We start from the raw sequence: 15,265 nt of genomic DNA on the forward strand, positions 1-15,265 counted from the left end.
AGGTGCTTGTTGGTGCAAGCTGACATGGGCACTCCTGAGGGGCGGGCAAGCTGGGGGGAATGACAGCTCTGCTCCCTAGGAGCACAATTCTGTTGCAGGGTGGCAGTTAAGCAGCCCTCCCAAGTTAAGGGTCAGGCACTGGGGAGCCCCACTTGTGGGTGTCAAGTTTGTACCTTTGGGGCAGGGGAGGGCCATAGTCGCCCCCCTGGTCCCCAGTGGCCTGTACATCCATCTCCTCCCACTCTCGCACTTACCCCCTCCTTGTTGCAAAATAGTCTCTGCAGAAAGTCCACTGCTGTGTTTGTCACTATGGCTAATGCCGCTCCAATGATCACCCAGTCTAGAGACATTTCTGTGGGTTCCAGGTCCCAAAAATACAATTTGGGTGCTGATCTTCACAGAGAGCCTCCTCAGTCTGCAGTTTAACAGCTGCAAAAGCCAAGAAGCTTTCTTGCCAAAGACCAAGGGAGAGAATGTTTAAAGACCCACCGTTGCTTGGTGCTGGGTTCTAGAATTCTGGGCTGCCTTGTATTTCTGCTGCAGCATCCCTTCCTTCCATCCAAAGATTTATACCCTGCTTTTCCTCTGGCAAAGCAGATGTCCAAGACAGCTTGCAATTTTAGATTTTAAACAAAAATGAAACGAAAAAAGCAGAAACACCACAATATAAACAACCAGACAATAAATAAAAACAAAATAAGGCATACAGAGGCACGGGGGCAGAGAGATGACACATCACACACTCACAAGATGAAACAGAAAAGGTCTGAGCCCCTGCCAGAAAACCATGAGGGAGGTGATTCTTAGTTCCCCTGGTAGGGAATTTCATAGTTGTGGCATCACTACAGAGAAGGCTCGCCCCCAAAACGGCTATCCCTCTAACTTGGGATCAAGGTGGCACTTGAAGGAGAGCCCCCTCAGATGACCTGGAATGGGCTGGAATATATGGGGGAAGGCAGTCCCTCAGACAACCTGGACCCAAACCATGAAGGGCTTTAAAGACGAATCCCAGCACCTTGAACTGGGTCCAGAAATGAATGGGCAGCAGTGCAGTCACTGAGCAGTGGTCCAAGAGTCAAACTGCCCAGCTCCAGTCGCCACCCAGGCTGCCGCATTGTGCACAAATGGCAGTTTCTGAACTGTCTTCAAGGACAGCCCCATGTAGAGCGTGTTACAGTAATCCAGTCTTGAAGTCACTAAGGGAGGGACCACCACGGTCCGTGGCAATCCCTTGCTTGGCTGGCTTTCCCTCCTCGCATGGCACACAGTGATTCTGCCACCCGGCATGATACTCAGATTGGAGTTGCCAGCTTTTCAGCTGGCCACTGTAGCCAATTTTGAGCCCAATCCTGAGCTCACAGTGACAGGCTTATGCTGGTGCTGAGTGTGGCAAATGTGCCATAAGGCATGCCTGCAAACACTCAGCACTGGCGCTGGTTCAGTGCCAGCCAGAAACCTGCTGCATGCTACCTGGAGTAAGGGATGAGCTCCAGGTAGTGGAGAGGTAAATCAGGGCAGGAGGGGCGGTGTTCTGGGGAGGGGGAAGAACTGGGGCAAGAAGGGGTGGGATCAGCAGAGCTTTGCTTCGCTGTATCCTGAACTCTGTGCTGAGTCTTCTGGTCCCACATGGGGATTCTCAACACTGCACCAGCAAAATAGCTGGCACAGACTTGAGTAACTCCATTGTGAGGCCTGCGCCCTTACCCAGGGGAAGGGGACGAATGTCTCCTCCTCCAGAGGAGATGCCCATATGCTTAGGATGCAGTAGTAGCCATTTTGGTGCCACTGCTCCTCTGGGCAGCTTAGCTTTGGGCTGCCCAAGAGCAGCTTATGCAGACATGAGTTGGCAATAATGTTTGTCTCTGTGTGGTATGGACTGTGGGCCAATCCTATCCAAGTTTCCAGTGCCAGTGCAGCTGTGCCAATGGGGCATGCGCTGCATCCTGTGGTGGGGAGGCAATCACAGAGGCCCCCTTAAAGCAGGGGTCTCCAAAGCCCAGCCTGGGGGCCAGATGCAGCCCACAGCGAGCCTCTATCCGGCCTGTGACCAGCCTCTTGTCCCCTGAACGCCTCTGGCCCAGCTGTGCTCTGATTGCATCTGGAGGGTGTTCTGAGGGCCGGAGAGGCTGAGTGAATGAGCCCACTCATTCATTTATTCATGCATCAAAGTTCCATCTCTTATTTATTTCAATTTTATATTACAATTTGGTTCTGGTCCTCAGCACTGCACCCAATATTTCATGTGGACCTCTGGCCAAAAGGTTTGGAGATCCCGGCCTTACAGTCTGGGAACATTTGTTCCCCGACCTCTGCATTGCAGCTGCACCGGTGCTGGCAAACGGGATGGGTCGTTTTCTGCTCAGCTGGCAAGCCCTGCTCAGCTGGGGCTTTGGAGTGTTTCAAGATCCAGATCAGCCAGGAAGTTCATCCGCTCTACACGCCCTTGTTGTCTGAAGTTGGCATGAAGGTGGCATCATTAAGTGGCTGCAGCAATTAACCAAATGCGCATTCTGGTCCTTGCCTCTGGTGTCAGTGAGAGCAACCAGTGCAGGTGCTCGTCTTGCAGACTCATCTTCTTCCCCGTGGTTTTAACCGGTTTCTCCTTCCGCGGGCCTGAACTTGGCACTGCCACCAAAGACTGCCACTGTCTTTGGTTTGATGCCTTTGATGCATTGCTGTGTTACCTGCAACACACCAGAAAAGCGGGCCAGCGGCGGGCGGGTGCAAGACCATCCAAGGGGGGCACAAACTGCGCACAAGGGGAGACAAAGGGAGACAACCAGATGCGCACAAGGGGAGAAACTGCGGCACAAATCCCGAGCGTGGCAGTGGCGTAGCCGGAGAGGCGGCGCTGTCAGGCTGGCAGGGACTCTCAGCGGGGCGGGCGGGCGGGCGAGCGGCCCCTCCCTTCGGAGCCATTCCCGGCGGGGGAAGCGAAGCGGAGCCGCAGGCTGGGAACGGCTCCGAAGGGAGGGGCCGCTGGCCCGCCCCGCCGGATGAGCGCCCCGACCCCCCGCGGCTACGCCACCGCTCGGACGCCTGGGATAGTGCGCGCCGCGTGGCGCCCCCCCAGCGCTGCGCTGCTCCCGGCAGGTGCCTGCAGAGCGGGAGGGGCGCCCTCCGCGGCGGCCAATGGGCGCGGGCGCCGAGCCGGCTCGGGCCCCTCCCCGCTCCCTCCTCCGGAGGCTGGCTGGCTGGCAGGCGGCCGGCCGGCCTGCAGGGCCGCGCGCCCAGAGCCGGCCGGTGCGCGGGCAGCGCGAGGAGGGGAGCGCCGTCCGCTCGCAAGCAGGTCAGTGGGGCTCACTCTAGGGAGGTGCGGAGGGGACGGCAGCCCTGCGAGTCCCCCCGAGCGGCTCGCTGCCGGGGAGCGCGGAGCCAGTGGCCGCCCCAAGCGCCCCGGCCACAGAGTCACCCCACTGACGATCAGGGCACTCGGGCAGCCCCAGAAGTAAGTCCCATGCTAGTCAGTGGGCCGACCCCCGGGGGCGTGGACAGGACTGCAGCCCTCAACCCTTGGCGGGGTGCAGGGCAGTGCCTGCCACTCCAGAGCAGCCCAGCAAGCTGGCAGCAGGGCCCTCTCCTCCCTGCCCCTGTACAGGGAGGCGCCTGCCCACGAAGGGGGCCCAAGCCCCTGGCGCCCTGCTGCCAGGCACCCAGTGGCCAGGCAGTGCTCTCAGTGTGAAGTCACCCAGCTACTGGGCTCCTGACCTGCTGCTTCTGAACACGAAGGGTCCTTGCCTGCACTCACAGGCACCTTGTGGCATGGAGTGCCACAGGCTCACTGGGCATCCTTTTCTCTGTCAAGGAGATGCCACATCAGGTTCTGTGCAGCTGAAAAACTCACACCGGGTTCTTCCAACAACAAGGAAAGCAGGGAGTGCGCCTGCCTGTGCCTGGGCCAAGCAGAGCTGAGGGGCATCTCTTTCCTCTGCCTTGTGGAGGAGGCTGATCTTACTGGCAAGACCTGGCCAGTGGGTTTGGGTTTGTGTGCTTCTGCCTTGGACTTCTTCCCTGGGACCTTCACACAGCCCTCTGGCTCCAGCAGGAGGAGCATGATGTAACTTTGGGCAGGATTGCAGCACCTGTTTGCATAGAGCATCCTCAGGGCTCTGTTTGGTTGCCTGCTGAGATGTGCGTCTTTGGCAGGGAGGGTGGCATCCCTGGTTTGGTGGGGGGAGGAATGCCCCCAATGACCTAGGAGTCATAGGCAGGGCAGAGGCACCACACCCACTGCCTGATTGGTGGAACTGCCTCAGAGCCCCCCCCCCCCAGGCTCCACCAGCCTCCATCAGGACCAGGAGTTTGGAGGCTTTGTCCTGAACCAGAGTCCTCCGCAAGCCACTTTCCAAAGCAGATGCCACATTCCCCACAGGCTGCTAAGATGGGTCAATGGCCTGTGCCCCTACATGTGGGGCTCTGAGCAGACGGAGGTTGGCTTCCTGGATTTTTTTTTAAGGTGTTAGTGGCTGAATTTATCTCAGTGCCCCTCTGTCTAAAGGTAGCTGTGAGTCAGATTTCAACCCTGTGCACATTTAGCCGAGAGTCAGGTACATTGAACTTGAGGAGGCAGAGTTTTGAGTGAAACAGTGTTGGCTTGCACACCCCATTGCCAGGAAACCTCCAGTTATTTATTTTATATATTTTCCACATTTTTCTGCCTTCCTTCCTTCCAAGGGGCTCAGGATAGTGTACCTAGAGTTCCTGCTCTCCTTTTGTCCTCACAACAACCCTGTGAGGTGGGTGAGGCTGAGAGAGAGTGATTGGCCTCTGGTTGCCCCTCCCCAGCATGAGCTCTTTCACAATAAGGCAGCAGTTCCCAAATCTGCTGTGAGCCCTGTTGCAGCAGCGCCATCCCTCAGCTGTCCTGGGCACTGCTATCTTTAATTGTGTAAGACCTTGTGCGCCTCAGGATGTGTGATCCTTACCAGGAGAGCTGGTAAGAAGAGGCCATTGGGCAGGGACATCCCGTGGCACCCCTGTGAGTTTGTCATGGTGTCCATATGCTTAAAGGTACTCTCTCCTTTTTCTTCAAGCTAGTGTGATGTGGTGGTGGTGCAGGATCAGGGAGACACAAGTTCAAATCTCAACTAAGAACGTAAGAACATAAGAAGAACCCCACTGGATCAGGCCAAAGGTCCAGCTTCTGTATCTCAGAGTGGCCCACCAAATGCTTCAGGGAACACACTAGACCACAGACACAGCCTGTATCCTGGTGCCCTCCCCTGCACCTGGCAATCAGAGGCAGCCTACCTCTATCTTGTACTAATTATGAAGCCTCCTGGATAAGCTTCTCTCAGCCTGTTTGTGTAGGGGGAGAACCGAATGTGCCACGCTGAGGTCTTTGGAGGAAGAGTGGAGTCTAAATATAATAAATAAATGTACAATGCCTGTGAGTGGGAGTTCTGAGCCCCGGCTTGCTCCGAACTGATGACCAGTGAAGCAGGCGAGCAGGACTCTGCCTTCAGTGGAGCAGCCAGGAGTGGTGCATTTTCCCATCTCAGGAAGCAGCTCCTCCTGAGGACTGCTCCGGCTCAGCAAAACATCCTCTTGTGGCAACCCCATCCTGGCCTTGCATCATGGAACAGGCCCTGTTGCAATCCAGCCTCGGGCTGTGGGCGTTGTGGCGACGCAGTGACGCACATGGCTCCGTGCTGCCCTGCGGGGCAGACCTTTCCAAACTGGCAACCTGCAACCTGGTTGGACAATCAGCCTCTCCTGCAGCCTGGAAAAATACAGCAGGTTTCAAAAAGAATTCTGGAGGTGCCAGCAGCACGTGCTTTTTGCCTTCCCTTGTGCAATGGAGCATCATGGCTCGTGGTGTTGCACCCTGCCCAATGCCAAGTCTCCCCCCTTCCCATCTGGCTCAGGACAAACAGACAGCTTGGGAGCTGCCAAGGTTGCTGCTGAGCAAACATGAAGCAAGAATTGATATCCCCAACTTTCTCAATACCACCAGATTCTGGCTGCATCTGCACCAGACTTAGAAGTACAGTAGTTAAAAAGCCATCTTCTCCCCAGAGAGTCCTGGGAACTGTGGTTTTCAGAGCATGCAGAGAATGCTCAACACCTTCCCAAACTACACTTCCCAGGAGTCTTTAGAGGCAACCACAACAGTATAGAAGCTATTCACGTGGGCAGAGCAAATAACTCTTTCCAACTGTCCTTAATTTTAGTGGGAACAGTATTTTTGGGCCCCCATCCCTGGTCAAGGGCTGTGGTGTCAAACTATTGTAGTGTGAGGTGCCAGCATTATTCCTCAGGTCTACCCCCAGGGCTCCTGGCAGTGAGGATGCATCCTTTTTCTAGCAACACATTCAGGTTCATGTGGGCGCATGATTGCAAAGGCCTCGGGCGGTACCCCCAGCCTGGTGTTGTTTTGCTCTACAGCCTCGAAAGTTTGTTTTGCACGATTGATAAAATATTGTGGGGCAATGAATGTTTTTCAGATATGTCTTTAACCAGAAGAGCGGTCACCCCTTGGGGGCTTTTAAATCAGTGGGGGACAGTCTGCAAGCAGGGGAGGGTCTGCTGCGCATGTATAAATAGCAGCTGGTGAGTCCCTTGGGCCTGGTCTTTGATATGAAGGGGGGCCTCACTGTTTTCACCCACAAAATGTTGGAAGCTTTGCCTAGTACTGCACTGATGAATATTATAGCGCCACTCCAAAGAGAGTTCTGTGTAAGCCCTTTTTGCAGGAGGAAGGGTCTCCCTGGGATCCAGCCTGCTAGTCATTGTACCACACTCCTTTGTGGTCAGCAACCCCTAAAAATATGCCAGGAGACGAACCATGCCAGGGTGCTGCTACCTGTGAAGTCCTCTCTTCTGCTTGGGAGGCACTTAGATAAATTTGGAGTGTGGCCACGAGGCTTTGAGCATGGACTCTCACACTGGGTGGGCTTGGCCGCCTGCCGTACTGGGATCTCACTGCTGAGATGGAGGTCAGTGGTTGGCCCAACCTGGGCTGCAGGATTCTTGGCAGGTCTGGCCCAGGAGGTAGGGATGGAGGGAAATTCCATCATGGCTGCAGTCCAGCTGGAAGTGAAGATGACTGCCAGCCCTGCCCCCCTCCCCAATCACATCACTGCATCCTTGTCCTGCTGGGGGTCTTGGGGCACAGCCAAAGAGTGTCACCAGCCACAGCACGCAGCCTCACATGCAGTCACAATCTATTTTGGAGTTGGAGTGGGGCAAACCTCTCCCTTGGCACTTTTTGGAGCTGAACCGTGTGTCTCAGTGTCCTGAAGCAGAACATCCAAAGGGCTCCGTCCTTTGGCACAGTTCCCATCATGGCAGTGGAGCCTGTGCAGGGAAGCACCCCCAGGGTGCAGTCTGCCTGAATTCCACTTGGTTGCCCTTCTTGTCACCCACAGACTATTGCCAGAGGGAGCCACCTTGTAGCTCCTCCTGGCAGGGCTGTCTCTGCTTCTTCGTGCTCAACCCTCTTCTCCAGCCTCAATCCTCTAGGTGCTTTTAGAAGTTCTAGTGTCTTATTTCCTTTCTATTAGAACAGAAGTCTGAAAATGGGGTTTCGGTGACATTTTCCTGCATTTTAGGATTGTGGTTCTCGTCTGTTGATAGGGCAGTGGATGGGTGCTGAGGATAAAGCCCTGAGTGAAGAAGCGAGGCTGATCACTGATCGCCATGTTCTTGCTGCAGTCGGGGAGTTTGCTTGGCGGTGGTGTCCAGAGTTGGCCACGTCCGGAGGGAGCATAATTAACATGGTTTTTTTAAGTGCCAACTTTCAGAATGACTCTTTGCGTCAGCTTGGGGCTCCTGGAAGGGTTAACTCAGCGCAGGAGCCAACCTTGACTGATTGCCCATTGAGGCACTGCCCCCACAGCTGGCAAATCAGCAGCTGCTCCCACCCCCCAGCTCCTACTGAAAAGGTGCTATCCCCCAGCGGCTCCCTCTCTACACAGTGCTGCTTCCCAAGATGGACCAACACAGGGTGCAGTGTGGTGACCTGCAGCAGGAACTGATTTTCCCTTCACACAACAGGAAGGTTCCCAAAAGGATGTCCTCCCTCATGGAGACGAAGGAGGTCTTCCTCAACGCTGACGCCGTCTGCTTCGACGTGGACAGCACGGTCATCCGGGAGGAAGGCATCGACGAGCTGGCGAAATTCTGTGGGGTCGGAGATGCGGTGGCTGAAATGTACGTATGGCTCGTGGCTCCTGCTCGCGTGATTCTGTGGAGGAGGGAGCGGGCACGGACTTTGATTCTAGCTAGAAGTACGTAGTTGAGAGGCAAGGCGTTCAGTGCCATCCCTGACCCCAATCCAGCTGGGGCTCATGCCAGCCAAACAGCTGATTCATTGGGAGGGAGATTCCAAAGCAGCTGAGGTCAGCATAATGCTGGCTGGGACATTTTTATGAGCTGGTAAGAGTTGGAAGTAACAAGGGGTGGAAGCAATTTCCGGTCTTTTATCCCAAAATAGCTACAGGTTGTTGTGTGTATGTGACCACCAGCAGCCCAAGCTTGATCTGAATTTCTCTGGATCTCAATTTAGGACTCGCAGAGCTATGGGTGGTACAGTCACATTCAAGGCTGCTCTCACTGCACGGCTAGGCCTTATACGCCCCTCCTATGAGCAGGTGCAGAAATTAATATCCGAACATCCACCTCAGCTAACGCCAGGAATAAGGTAAGACGGTCTAAATTATTGCATCGTGTAGCCATTGAACTATCCCAAGATTCTTTGGGATCTTCTTTCATGCTGACCTTTGTGTTCTGTTTCATGAAGGATTGGCTGGTCATAAAAGAAAGGATTTTCTGCCATACTGGGAAGGAACGGGTTAAATTTTCAGAGTCTGAAGTCTGTTTTTGTACCTTGGTTTCTTTAGAGTGGAGCACAGTTAGGAAAGAAAAGAGCCGTGGAGCAATGGCAAGGATTTCTCACCTTGTGGTGAGCTTTCCCAGAAAAAGGCATTGTGAAATCAAAGAAAAAGAGGGTGTGGAAAAAGAGGGTGACAATCCAGCAGAAACGAAGAGCTATTCAGGGAGCTTTTTGCAGCAAATGTACCCCAATAAATTGTGGCCCAATTCCCTTACCCTCATGATTCTGAAGGGAAAGCTTGAAAATGTGAAAGAACAATTTCATTAGAATGGCTGTGGCCATTTTCATCAGTAATCCCGGATAAATCTTTGACTTTGGCAACAGTTGCCTGTGGTTTAAATGTCAATCGGTTTAGAATTCAATTTCTAAACCAGTTTGGAAAAGCAAAAGTCACTCATTTTGACCCATCACTTCCATAAGTTTCTTTCCCGTCTCGACCAGCCTTGCTGACATTGCCCTATTGGCTACTCTCTGTTGTCTGTCTCAAAGGGAACTGGTCAACCGGCTCCACCAGCGAGGCGTTCAGGTCTTCTTAGTCTCTGGGGGGTTCCAGAGCATCGTTGAACACGTCGCACTGCAGCTGAACATCCCGACAGCAAATGTCTTTGCAAACAGGTTGAAGTTCTACTTCAATGGTAAGGATTCCTGAACAGCTGAGGTGAAAGCAAATGAGGGTGTGGGGCTCTTCAGGGTCTAATTGTGATGCCTCAGACACCCATGCCTCGTGTGGGTAATTAAGCAACAATTAAAGAGCACTGCAGATGAAGCCATGCGCAGGTACTGCAAGGAAGGCAAGAGGCAAGGCTGTCGAGATCCTCCAAGCCAGGCAGGATAGACAGTAAGGCCTACACGTTCCTCCTCTCTTCTTGCATGTGGCTCAATACATTACTTATGACCTTGGCTTGTAATCAGGATTTGAGGGCCAATTGCCATTTGATCAGTACAGAAAGTCATGTGTCAAGCCATGCATGGGGAGGGGAGGGGAGGGATGGGGGAGTGTGAGCTCAGGGCTTGTTTCCAATCTCCAGGCATCTGATTGCAGCTAATATCTTGCCAAGGACCTTCTCCTTGTGAAGGAATTTGATCTGTGGCAAGCGATCAAAATGTTCTTCTTTCATGCAAGATTTTCCTGTCCCTGATTTTTGTATGAGAAAATACTTTATAAAATGATTTTCCCATCAGCCAGCTCCTCCCTGTCCTGTTTCAGAACAAAAGTTTAACCTACAGGCCGGCCTTGGCCGTGATCCTGGTTGGCTGAGGGGCCTCAGTTCATGAACAGCAATTAGCTTCTCCCCCGGATTCCACTCTTGCCCAGGATCACATCATGCCAACTCACTTTCTAAAGGCCCACAGACAGATAAGAAGAGTAGTTAAGGAGATTTCATGATGCACACTGTAAAAAGAAGCAAAGAATCCTGGGAGTTATGATGAGCATTCCAACAAGGAAACAGTTTGAATGAATTATCCAACGAAACAGGTCGGTGGGAGATTTAGGACAGAAAGGAGGGACTTATTCACACAGTGCGTCATTAGTCTGTGCAATTCATTGCCACAAGATGTGGTGATGGCTTTAAAAGTGCTTGGACAAATCCATGAATAATAATAATAATTATTATTATTATTATTTATTATAATAATTATTATAATAAATTATTATTATTATTTATTATAATAATTATTATAATAAATTATTATTATTATTATTCAAATCCATGAATTAATTATTATTATTATTGTTATTGTTATTATTGTTATGATGATGATGATGATGATGATGATGGACCAAAGGTCCATCAGTGTCCACCAGTCATGGTGGGATGTGCTCCCTCCAGGTTTAGCAGCAGTGTGTCTCTGAATACCAGTTGCAAAGGAGCAATGGCAGGTGACGGTTATTGTGCTTCAGCCACTACCTGTGGGCCGCTCTGGGAAACAGGATGCTGGTCCCCTTTGGCCTGATCCAGCAGGGCTCTTCTGATGTTCTTGCCTGTGCTGAGACGCAGTCTGTTTCAGGACTTTTCTTATGTATGTAGGTTGCTGTTTATGAGAGCCAGGCTAGGGGTTTCCTTGACCGATGCATGGTCCGCATTGTAATTTTGTCTCCTGTATTTTCACATCTACACCGCTTGTTTAAACCAGCTTCAAACTGCGTGAAACTAATTTGTTCTGGCTCCTGCCAAAAATCCTGAGAGTTGTCATTCTGTCCTTGTTTGAGAGCTCTGAACCCTTTCGCAGAACTGAAGGTCATCTGGTCTCTCAGTTGGCAGCTTTGAGAGCTGTGCAAACAGGGGTGGAACTGCTTTACATCTGTGGTGTAGTTTTTCTTTTTAGCCAATTCCTTTGGTTTACTTATAAAAAAGAAGCCCACCTTCCTTTACAATGTAAACCCAAACAGTGTGCAGAATCCTCCACAACAGCCAGTTAAAATATAAAACCACAAAAAAGCAAAACAAATCAGCAGTGGTAATCTCCCTAGACTTTTGAAGGAACACGACAATCCACCTGCTGGCTGTGATAAATGATGGTTTGCCCCGATGGTGTGGAATGGAAAATTCCTTCTGGTGGTCAAGTTTCTGCGTTCAGCTCTGACATGCAGAGTGAACCTGGGCAGCTGCTGAGGTCAGCACTCTGTGGCGGGGGGAGCAACAGGGACTCCTCACTCACTGGCTGGGGCTCAAAGAATGCAGCTCCCAGGTCAGGAGATTTTGTCTCCCTAGTAAAAACGCAGCTTTATGGCCAAACTCAAATTTCAGAGATGTTGGGACACAAGATGTTGGGCTCACTCAGGTAACCCAAGTCATCAAAGGGCCACTCCCAGCCTCTCCATGCATCACAGAGCAGTAATTTGCAAACAGACCCTTATGGAGCTGAGGCTCCTATCACAAAATCTGCTTTGAATTTCTGGGCTCAGTTATGGACTAAATGGTGGACACCAGTGCTTCCTGAACATATAAAAAGTGCCTTTTGTCACCTGGGTAACCACTGCACACTGTCACGCCCTGGAATGAGCAAGGGGGTTGTGCACTCAAATGCCAGGAAGTGATGGGGTGGGAAGAGGCCACCTGCTTGCATGTTGCTGAGTTTTCCAAAAGCCTCTGGCAGCCACTTGGGGAAGTCAGATGCTTGACTGGACAGACTTTCGGTTTGATCCAGCTGGGCTCTTCTGATGTCCCAGGCATGAGCCCTGGCACCATCCATGTCCCCACTTGGAGGCCTGCTCATCTCTCGCTTGCTAAAGCATCTCACGTCCTTTCAGTTCTCCACGATGACCTGCAGCTCTGGTCCGGCTGCTCAGCTCTCTCTCTGTCCTGTGCCTCTAGGAGAATATGCTGGCTTTGATGAGACGCAGCCCACAGCTGAGTCAGGCGGCAAAGGACAAGTTATTAGTTACCTAAAAGAACAGTTTCAGTTTAAGAAGGTGGTCATGATCGGAGATGGTGCCACAGACATGGAAGCCTGCCCCCCTGCGGTGAGTATCGGAAGCAGATTTTGACTCTGTGCGTACCTTCATATCCCATCTTTCCTCCTGTAAGCCCAAGCAGGATATCTGGGGTTCCCCCTCCCAATTTTATCTCCTCAACAGCTCTGTGAGGTAGGCTAGGCAAAGGGGGGGGCAGCAACCATTCAGTGCCTTTTGGGGCTGACGGGGGATTTGTTCCTGAGGCTGCCCAGCCCTACTCCTTGTGAGACCTCACTGGCTCTGGAAATACTTTCAACCCACAGTGAGCTGGCACTAGAATGGGATTGACAGGAGGATGAATCAAGGCAGAACAGCCAGAATCTACATACACATAGGTCTTATATGTTCAAAATTATTTCATTTTACTTTATATTAACAGAAGAACATGTAATTGTAGAATATCTGAAAAGAAGTGCTGGAACTTGCCAGGCACCCCAGTGTTTACACGCATTGACAAGAAGGCAGAGGCTGACTGACTTCTCAACAAGCAGTTGGGTAGAATCCTGCCTGTGCGTTTGCTTTTGTATCTCCATAAGACATAGGGACTAGATGTTCCTTTTTAAAATTAAAGCTGAAAATCCAGGGGAGGGACATCGAATGTCCTTGAGGCCCCAGTTCCCTAAACAGCTCTCGTGACTATAGCCCTGACTCCAGATATCTCAAACAAGTGAGCCAAGTCACATCCTTCCATTGCTGTCAGTTTGTCGTAGAAATAAATGCCTTCCAATGCCACATTCAGCAATCAGACCCTGAGCATAAGTGGAGACGATCCACCACATCACCCCAAACTTAATTATGTGGAGGTGTACCTAACAATTAGGGTACATCTCCACACCACTCAGTTACCCATTCCTGGATGTGGCAACTCCTCAGTAAATGGGGGAAGCCCCTATGATCATATATGGGGAAAACAATTCTGTGCTGTTTTACATACGCCTTGGACACCATGCTTGTTGCTGGTTAATGATTTCAACTATCTGTTAATGATTGCGTTTGGTATTTACCAGCAGAGCAGAGCCAAGTTAAAGGCAAAGTGTCAGCGAGTGCAACGGCTTTGAGAATTGGCACTCACTGGAACTTGTGTTACAGGGTTCCTTCCGTTCATTTGCATCTCTTTTCCCTTATCGGTACCAATGTGTACGTACAGAGAGAGAGAGAGAGAGAGAGAGAGAGAGAGAGCGCTGTTGTGACACAATCGACCATATAGTTACACCAAGACTGCATCTCAGTGGTGAAAGGTGGGGTTATCTCCATCCATTCACTCTCACAGGAGGGCCTTAAAGGAGGAGATTCTGCTCCTGTCTTCAGAGTAATGGGGCTGCGGCAGGAGACACAAACAAGCTGAAGGGACTGAAACCTGTAGCAAATTGTGCATGTGCAGAAAAATCATGTGCATGTGCAGAGAAAAAACTCAGAAAAATCCAGAAATTTTAAAAAAATGGAACCACAGAGGATTCCAAATGTGCCTGTTCCACTGCAGACAGGACCATAATCCATCCCCTCTGTCTGTCCCGTCTGCATTCTTCCTGCCCCCTGCTAGGGCTTTTAGCCTGTGCAGATGAAGGTTATTTCCAAGAGGCATAACCAGCTGTCCCCTTTCTGTTTCCCCAGGACTGTTTCATTGGGTTTGGAGGCAACGTAGTCCGAAAACAAGTCAAGGAGAAAGCCAAATGGTACATCACCCACTTTGACGAGCTGCTGAAAGAACTAGAAGAACGATAAATCACAGAGTCACCTAGTCTTATTTTATTAACCTTTACCCTAGATAGATGTATAACTATGCAATTAAACATGTTCTTGTTGTTTGCAAATGAAGGCATTTGCCCTTTCATTTCTGTCCTTGGAAGAAGCATGTGCTGTTGCCATCGTGTGCCAAAAGGTGTGCCGGGGAGAAAACAGCTTCCATCTTTCTCCTTGGATGAGGATACTTTGCTTCTGTTTACCAGAGGACAAAACTTGGCTTGACACCGGGGTGGGGGTGGGGGGTTCAGATCGTACCATGAACAGTACATAAAAATAGAAGATCAAAAGTGCAAACTTCCCCCACAGCCACACCATTTGATCCCCAAGCCCCACCTTTACTCCCAAGCAGGAGAAAATGGGCTTTGGTGACTCAGTGGAAGCAGAAGCAACAGTATTGGGCTAGGCAGACCAATGGCTTGGCTCAGTGAAAGCCAGCTTCATTTGTTCATTCACACTTGTTCAGTTCTATTGGAAGGGCTTGGTGGTAAGCACCTGTGGGGGAGCCCAGGCTAAGTTCCCAACATCTGTTAAAAGGATCTCAGCTGAGGGCTCAGCAGGGAAATGCCTCCGTGCCTGAGATCTTGAAGAGATGCTGTCAGTCAGGACAGTCCCTGGGCAGGATGCAGTAAGTTCTTGTATCTAGAGATGTGCAAGTCCCAGGCCAGAGCTGAAACTGTCAGGGCTGGAAAAGGGAGGCAGCCTTTGCTCACCCCAGAATGCTCAAACCATCAAAAGATTCAGTCCATGACAATCCCTCCCCAAACCTATGGTGCTGCTCGCTCTTCTCTGCAGTAGGATCCCAGCCAGCACCACCACCAGCAAGGCTTGCAGTGTGTGCCTGCAAGGAGCTCTTCTTAGGGGTCAAGGGTGTTTCATGTTCCTCCTGCTCAGGGGAGATTTTACAAAGATGAAGAAGAGGGAATGGACTCCCAGGTGAGCAGCGCTGAGGATAGCCTTCTCCTGCTGAACTTGCTGCAGAAACAGTAGCTCCGTTAGCTGGAGCCAGGGAGCTGGAGATGTGCCTGGGTGTCTTGGTGGGGAGTATAAGAAAAAGGGCTCTTTCCAGGCAAGTGGCTGCTGCCAGTGTTGTAAGTGGCTTTTCAGTGTAGGGTGGGGTGGGGATTCAGTGCGTCCCCAAACCAGCATTCCCTTTCCACAGGAAGGTGCAGCTTTGGCCTGGGACCGACCATACAACTTGGGTGATTCAGATGGGAAGCCAGTCACAGCTG

General features: G+C 51.4%; 1 protein-coding gene across 2 annotated transcripts; it reads left to right on the forward strand.

Moving 5' to 3' along the window:
• Positions 1-3,195: 3,195 nt before the first annotated feature.
• Positions 3,196-14,108, forward strand: PSPH (phosphoserine phosphatase). 2 transcript variants are annotated; one of them, XM_066636055.1, is made up of 6 exons: positions 3,196-3,289; positions 7,999-8,154; positions 8,510-8,644; positions 9,326-9,471; positions 12,154-12,302; positions 13,905-14,108. In XM_066636055.1, the coding sequence occupies exons 2-6, from the start codon at positions 8,015-8,017 to the stop codon at positions 14,013-14,015; spliced, it is 681 nt and encodes a 226-aa protein (XP_066492152.1). In that variant the 5' UTR covers positions 3,196-3,289; positions 7,999-8,014; the 3' UTR covers positions 14,016-14,108. The 2 variants fall into 2 exon arrangements, with proteins under 2 accessions (XP_066492152.1, XP_066492151.1); XM_066636054.1 differs by lacking the exon at positions 3,196-3,289 and adding an exon at positions 5,051-5,095.
• The last annotated feature ends 1,157 nt before the right edge of the window (positions 14,109-15,265 follow it).

This window comes from Tiliqua scincoides, chromosome 8 (assembly GCF_035046505.1).
Source record: "Tiliqua scincoides isolate rTilSci1 chromosome 8, rTilSci1.hap2, whole genome shotgun sequence".
Taxonomy (NCBI): Eukaryota; Metazoa; Chordata; class Lepidosauria; order Squamata; family Scincidae; genus Tiliqua; species Tiliqua scincoides.